Here is an 8,311-nt window from a genome sequence, read left to right on the forward strand (position 1 = left end):
TGGAGAGCAATTTTTGTGATTTCCCCTTATCTAAAATCCTAACTGAAAATGGAGAGACTGAAAACACAAAAGAACACACAAAAATCTAAATAGCTTTAAATGAAAACATAGAACAATACAATACAAAAATATCAAAATAAAATCCCTAAAAATTTGAAGAAGTCCTAAAGGATGTATGCCGTACCCATTCTTACCTTAATCGGTGGGATTGAATGTGTAGACAATAAAATTCGCGTCAAAAAACAATAATCAAAAATGGAAAAATATTGCAACAATCGTATTTATTATTTCAAAGTGCGAGTGTTACAATCTTTATGATTCCTCTGAATTCGCCTTTTCGGATATAATTCAAGGGCCTTTGGAGCTTGTTCTTGAATCTTTGATGAACTTGGACTTTAATTTATCTTGATTTTGATTATCTTGATCTTGACTTGAACTTTATCTTGATCTTGACTTGTAGTTGAATTCAAGGGCATCGAGCTTAATCTTGAATCTGGTGGTCTTGATCTTGATTGTTCTTGAACTTGATCTTGAACTTTATCTTGATCTTGACTTCTGGTTGAATTCAAAGGCTTCGAGCTTGATGTTGAATCTGGTGGTCTTGATCTTGATCGTTCTTGAACTTGATCTTGATCTTGACTTCTAGTTGAATTCAAGGGCTTCGAGCTTGATCTTAAATTCGACGGTCTTGATCTTGATAGTTCTTGAACTTGAAGTTTATCTTGATCTTGACTTCTAGGTGAATTCAAGGGCTTCGAGCTTGATCTTAAATTTGGTGGTCTTGATCTTGATGATTCTTGAACTTGAACTTGAACACTTGAATTCTTCAATTCTTGAATTCTCGAATTCTTGAACTTGTACCTTGTAGTGAAATTGCGGCTTTTGATCCACGAGCTTTCTCTAGCTTGTTGTTCGAATTCTTGGTTCTCTATTCTGAAGTATGAGGACCCCTATTTATAGTTTTAGAATAGAGGAGTTGTGATAGGAATAGGATTCCCTACGACCAATCTAATTTAAGTGGCATGGCATATGGGTTTTATGGAGCGGACATTAATTAAATCTATATTTATTAGATTTAAATAATTAACTCAATTATATTAATCCATAATATTTATTTGGACTAATATATTCATAAATTTAATACAATCCGAATCATTTTATAAATTTATATTTAATGAATTTTAAATAACTACAAATGCCCTCTTCTTCAACTCTTGTCAAGATAATTTATCTTTCAAAGACTAGGCCTGAAGAATTTGATGACTTGAACTTGATCTTCAAGGATTTGAAGACTTCAACTTGCAGGCTTAAAGAATTTGAAGACTTCAACTTGCATGCTTAAAGAATTTGAAGACTTCAACTTGCAAACTTGAAGAATTTGAAAACTTCTATTTGTAGACTTGGAGAATTTGAAGACTTCAACCTGCAGACTTGGAGAATTTGAAGAATTCAACTTGCAGTCTTGAAGAATTTGAAGGCTTCAATTTGCATACTTGAAGAATTTGAAAGCTTCAACCTGCAGACTTGACAAATTTAAAGACTTTAACTTGCAGAGTTAGAAGATTTGAATACTTCAACTTGAATACTTGGAGAATTTGAAGACTTCAATTTGCATACTTGGAGATTTTGAAGACTTCATTTTGAAACAACTTTTATTCATAGGGGTTTACCCCCATTGAGTCACCATCATTTGGTGCAAGTCTGAAGTTTTATGAAAGATTACTCATAGCTTTAACTTTCATATGACTGATCAAGTGGGAACATTTGGTTTTTTGACACTCATGCAACTGAACTTAGAATATGATTCTAAGTGCCTACGTACCTCATGAAGAAGATCAGGTCACAACGTAGTTCTGGGAGAATGTTTTTTTATGTGTCGTACACAGTTTATACTCTTATGGGCCAAGAGTGACATGTAGCTTGGACTCGTACCTTAAGGAGCATTTTGACTTGAAAATTTAACTCAAATTTAAAGAGTTTTATGATATATAGTTTAGGCTTGTGTTCAAGAAGCGTTTTAACTTGAAGATTTAACTCAAATTAAAGAGCTTTATGATATACAGTTTAGGCTCGTGTCTCTCAGAGCATTTCAGCTTGAATCTAACTCATATTTGAAGAGTTTTATGACATACGGTTTTAGCTCGTATTTCAAGGAGCATTTTAACTTAAAGATTTAGCTCAAATTTAAAAAAGCTCTATGATATACAGTTTAGGCTCGTGTCCCAAGGAGCATTTCAATTTGAAGATTTAACTCAAACTTGAAGAGCTTTGTGACATACAGTTTAAGCTCGTGTTTGGAGGAGCATTTCAACTTGAAGATTTAGCCCAAACTGGAAGAGCTTTGAGACATACAGTTTAGGCTCGTGCGTCTAGGAGCATTTCAGCTTGCAGTTTAGGCTCATGCGATGAGAAACATTGTAACTTACAGTTTAGGCCCATGCAATAAAGAGTGTTGTAACTTATAGTTTAAGCTCATGTGTTAAGGAGCGTTGTAACTTGCAGTATAAGCTCATGCGTTAAAGAGCGTCTAGATATACATTGACTCTTCAAAGTCATCTTCGGATGCAGACTTACCCCACTTTTGAGTTCTTCTACATCTTCATCTTCATGAGGTCCATAGATAGGAGATCGTTGATCTTCTCTCAAAGTCATTCTTAATTTTATATCATGTGCACGAGTTGCCAACTCTTCAAATGTATTGGGCATTAATCCTTGCAAAATGTATCAAAGACCCTAATTCATGCCTTGGATGCACATTTCAATGCTAGAAGTTTCACTAAGATGATCTTTGCAGTTGAAGCTCAGACTTCTCCAGTGATTGACAAAGTCAACAACTAGCTCATTTTCACCTTGACAAGCCTTTGTAAGTTCAATCATACTAACGACACATCTCATGCTATAGAAATGATTAAGGAACTCTTGCTCTAACTGCTCCCAACTATCTATAGAATTAGGTTCGAGATCTGTGTACCAATCAAAGGCATTTTCTCTAAGAGATCGAACGAACTCTTTAACAAGGTAATCACCATACGTCACAGCATCATTGCAAGTCTCGATAAAGTGCGCTATATGTTGTTTGGGATTTCCTTTGCCATCAAATTGTTGAAGCTTAGGAGGTTGATAGCCCTCAGACATTTTCAAATTATCAATCCTTTGTGTGAATGGCTTTGTATATATGGGAGAAAATTCGGATGAAGTCTCAGATTTGTCTTCAATAGACTCTATGATAAAGTCCTTTAATTGATCGATTGGAATTAAACCTCCAGCTGAGATATGAATATATTTGATCTTTGTTTGCTTTACGCAAGACTCTCGTTCGTCTTAAATTTTAGAAAGCTTCAGAGGTGCTTGACTCGATCTTTTTTCGATCATGTTATCCATCTTATTTGTTAGCTTGGAAATTTTAGCATCTTGTTCGTGAGCACATTTCGTCAAGCATTCAATTGCTTTAGTCAAGCTTGCTAGTCGTTCTTCTATAGTGCAAGTCATTTTGACATTCTTTTATGCTTGAAAAGTTGAGTTGATAGGTAGAGATTGTCCCACTGGGCGTGCCAGAATTAGTAGACAGTAAAGTTCACGTCGAGAAAACAATAGTCAAGAACAGAAAAATATCGCAACAATCATATTTATTATTTCAAAGTGCGAGTGTTACAATCTCTATGATTACCCTGAATTTGCCTTTCCGGATATAATTCAAGGGCATGTGGAGCTTGTTCTTGAATCTTTGATGAACTTGGACTTTAACTTTATCTTGATCTTGAACTTAATCTTTCTTGAACTTGATCTTGATATTTATCTTGATCTTGACTTGAACTTTATCTTGATCTTGACTTCTAGTTGAATTCAAGAGCTTTGAGCTTGATCTTGAATCTGGTGCTCTTGATCTTGATCGTTCGTGAACTTGATCTTGAACTTTATCTTGATCTTGATTTCTAGTTGAATTCAAGGACTTCGAGCTTGATGTTGAATCTGGTGGTCTTGATCTTGATTGTTGTTGAACTTGATCTTGATCTTGACTTCTAGTTGAATTGAGCTTGATCTTGAATCCGACGGTCTTGATCTTGATCGTTCTTGAACTTGAACTTTATCTTGATCTTGACTTCTAGTTGAATTCAAGAGCTGCGAGCTAGATCTTGAATCCGATGGTCTTGATCTTGATCTTTCTTGAACTTGAACTTTATCTTGATCTTGACTTCTTCAAATCTTGAACTTGAATTCTTCAATTCTTGAATTCTCGAATTCTTGAACTTGTAGCTTGTAGAGAAATTGCGGCTTTTGATCCACGAGCTTTCTCTAGCTTGTTGTTCGAATTCTTGGTTCTCTAATCTAAATTATGAGGACCCTATTTATAGTTTTAAAATTGAGGAGTTGTGATAGGAATAGGATTCTCTTCGACCAATCAGATTTAAGTGGCATGACATATGGGCTTTATGGTTAGATTTAAATAATTAATTCAATTATATTAATCCATAATATTTATTTGGACTAATATATTCATAAATTTAATATAATTCGAATCATTTTATAAATTTATATTTAATAATTTTTAAATGACTACTATGATTGTGGAATTGTGATGTATATCTCTATGAAGATTTTGTCAATTTTTGAAGAAAATATCGTGCAATATTTTAGAGAGAGAAGCGGGAAAAAGAAGTTTCAGAAGAAGCATGGAGGGAAGGAGTGATGGGATTTTGCTAATTTTTGAGAAAAAAAATCGTGCAATATTTTAGAGAAAGAAGGTTTAGAAGAATCATGGAGGGAATGGAATGATGGAATTAGATGAGAGAGAGAATGGATAGTTAATTTGTTCCGAAAACGTGGGATTCAATTGATATAATTTTAAAATTAGATTAAAATATACTTAATTTTCATACGATTAAAATATTGTCTTCTTTTAATAATATTTTTAATATATAATTATTTTCAATAAATAAGTTAGGAATCTTGACTAATCAGCTAATTTTTCCATAAAAATACCCTCAAATCTTCCCAAAAGAAAAGAAAAAAAATCTGCATTCGGTCAATTTATCTTAAGCACATAAAAATTTACGGACAAACTATGAAGTTCTTCTCTTTTGGTTTGGTTTATACCAAATTACCAATAGACTATTTTTTTTCTTTTTAATGAGGTAATTAATATAGGGAAAAGGTATGATATACCTCTCAATTTTGTCATTTGGAGTTGATATGCCTCTTGTTATAAAAGTGGAGCGTATATGTCCATACCGTTATATAAACGGCTCACATATACCCTTTTCTTTTAACGAAAGTGAAAAAATTAATTCAAATTTATTTTTAATTATTTTAAAATATATATATAATTTCATATGGATAGATTTAATCCTCCTCACACATTTTTTTTTGGTTTAACAACTAAATTAAATTTATTATTTTGATGGTCAAATTTGTTTTAAACTATTTTTTCACTTTCGTTGAATGAAGGGTATATCTATATATGTGAACTCATTTTATAACGGTAGGGATATATGTGAGTGTATAACACTAGAGGTATATATAAATCACTTTCATAATGAGAGTATATAGCTCTAAATGGCAAAGTTGAGGAATATATCAGGTTTTTTTCCTATTATTATATTATATCGTGTTTCTTACCCACAACAAACAAAAAAAAATGAATTGAGAGCAAGAAATGAATAAAATTAGAATTAAAACAAACTCAAATTAACGGTAATATGAACCTGTGTCAGTGGCGGACCCAGGATTTTTGCTCAGGGGGTTCGAAGTATAAAGAAAAAGTTCAGGTGGTAATGCAAGTGCGCGGTGAGCGTAGTAGCCCCTCGGCATGCTCTTTGTACAAGAACCATAGATATTTCATTGGTTCATAAAAGTAAAGACTATGCTAATCAAAGATATCGAGAACAAAGTTGCATTGATAAGAATTTTAGTGGATCGACTGTATTACATAAGTTAATTCCTAAAACACATGAAAATTAAATGATGAAAAAGGGAGCGAGACGGGGAAGAAAAATATTTACCTTATCATGCTAAATTTAACTCACTTTATCATACCGTATTAAACATTTCTTTTTACTTTTATCATGCTCCATCGAGCATTCTTAAAATTTCTTGTGCTTTTTATACTTTTATTTTGTAATGTTTTACTTTATATTTCACTTTTTAAAAATTTTAAATTAATATCCATTCAATCAAATATTACTATGAAAATCGTCAAGATTCTGTAAAAGTGTGTAAGAATAGAGTTACTAATATTATAATGCATATTATTAATATAAATAAATATCATCGTCAATTTTTTTAGTTCATATAGTTCAATTTACTAGGTTAGTCATAATTTGTAAAAAAATAAGTAAATAACGAATAAATCAAATAAGTTTAGTTTTCATCCCACTAAAATAGAATTAAAAATATAAAAGAAAATTTCGTGAATTCTATTAAATTAATATTTTTAAAAGGACGTTGACGATATTTAAGTTTCTTCATTCAATTACATCTAATTTACATTTTTTTAAAAATAAACTATATTTCTATCTCAATTTCAAGTTAAATATAATTCATCATTTTAAAAAAAAGTTATTCAAACATATATGAAAAAAACTAAATGAATAATAGATATAAAAAGAATAAAATATAAACATAAAAAGAATGTGTCTAATAAATTTAAATAAAAATAAATTAAAAAGAAGAAATGGAATAAAAGGAAAAAATAATGAAAAAGAAGAAGAAGGTTTAAGCCCAAAAGTTCCATTTTTCAAAGCTAATATTAAAAAAGGGAAAAAATGTTGCCTTTGGGCCTTGAACCCATGACATAGGGGCACTACATGAACCACTTATCCATTGAGCCAAGTCTGTCCTTTATTCTTAGGGGGTTCATTTTAATATATATACACATAAAATCAGAATTTGACGTTATATATACCGTGTAATTTTTTGACGAGGGGGTTCGGGTGAACCCCCTGGGCTCTACCTAGGTCCGCCCCTGCCTGTGTGTACAAAAAATTTCTTGATTTTCCTGAAGCTTGGTTTCTCTTCAAGATCCTTGATTTTAGCGGAAGCTTAGTGCACCTGATTGACTTGTACCTTTTTAGCTTTGCCATAAAAATGGCTCCTCGGGCCAGATTCCAACATCGGCTCCAGCAAGGTGCCAAGTCGAAATCGGATAACAATAACTGTCAATTTGATCCACTTTATTGATGGAAAGATCTGGTAAATTGAAAAAAGTATCGTCTTTATCAGTCAACGGAGAAGTTATGAATGTCTCTGTGGACGAAGATGAACTATGCAGCTTGATGTGGCTCGACTCAGCTTTATTTCCCCTGAATGTGGTGGCAGCGGCTTTTGCAGCCGCGATTTGAATGTCCTTAGGGGAATTAGAAGTTGGACGTGGGAGCTGATCAGTTAAATAAGGGAAATTAAGGTAAGTCGAGTGACCTTTAATGGCTAAAGCCGCAACATCATGAGCTCGAGCAGCCATTTCAGCTGTCAAATAAGCTCCTAACCATATTCTTGATTTCTTCCTTGGCTCTCGGATTTCTGACACCCATTTTCCCCAATTCCTCTTACGAACTCCTCTATAGGTTGGATGCTTGTCATCATGATCGTCCTGAATAACTTTTTTCCTCTTCTTGTTCTCATTGTCGTCCCTATTGAATTCTTCAACTTTATTCGATTCGTACTCTTTTAGGATCTTAATGTTAACGTTGCCCTGGTTAAAGGAGGACGAGGATGAAGAAGAAGAATCTAAGCTATTCGATTTTTCAAGTTGAACTTTCATTATTGTGATCATTAGAGTGGTAAGGTAAAGAATGTATAAGAAGGATAGTATATAGTAAGTAGTACATTAATTAATAAAATAGAAAAATGGTTGCTTGTATACAAAATACAATGGTTCTTGTTGTATAAATTGGTAAAGATTCATTTATATAAAGTAAGTATAAAGGAAATAAAGAAGAATGGCCCGTTGGCCACGAGGGTGTGTACAGATGAGCTATTTTGTGACCCATGTGGCAAAATGACTTTTCTTTTCTTTTCTTTTTTTGTTTTTTCAAAAAGAAGAAAAAGAAAAGGGCGAATAAACTTTTAAAGTGTAGTACGTATTTTTCGGCATCATCACAGGGAAGAGAAAATTCTCATTACAAAAGAACCATGTAATTCACATTGGATCTTTGTACCAATACATGATCTATTGATAGAAAGGGTAATATAGAGAAAATTGTCAAAAATGTCTTTAAACTATGCTAAATTGAATAAAAATGCACTATACATGACCTTTAACTTTACATCAACTAGCAACAATGGCCTTTAACTTTAGGTGTGCACAAGTAAGCAG

The 8,311-nt window shown here is 32.6% G+C and overlaps 1 protein-coding gene across 1 annotated transcript; it reads right to left on the minus strand.

Annotated features, from left to right (window-relative positions):
* Window positions 1-7,066: 7,066 nt before the first annotated feature.
* Window positions 7,067-7,756, minus strand: LOC125823234 (ethylene-responsive transcription factor ERF038-like). The gene has a single exon (XM_049502633.1). It carries the CDS (start codon window positions 7,754-7,756, stop codon window positions 7,067-7,069), a length of 690 nt encoding a protein of 229 aa, XP_049358590.1.
* Window positions 7,757-8,311: the final 555 nt, after the last annotated feature.

This window comes from Solanum verrucosum, unplaced genomic scaffold, assembly GCF_900185275.1.
Source record: "Solanum verrucosum unplaced genomic scaffold, falcon-dt-bn FXZP01000011.1, whole genome shotgun sequence".
In the NCBI taxonomy this organism is placed as follows: domain Eukaryota; kingdom Viridiplantae; phylum Streptophyta; class Magnoliopsida; order Solanales; family Solanaceae; genus Solanum; species Solanum verrucosum.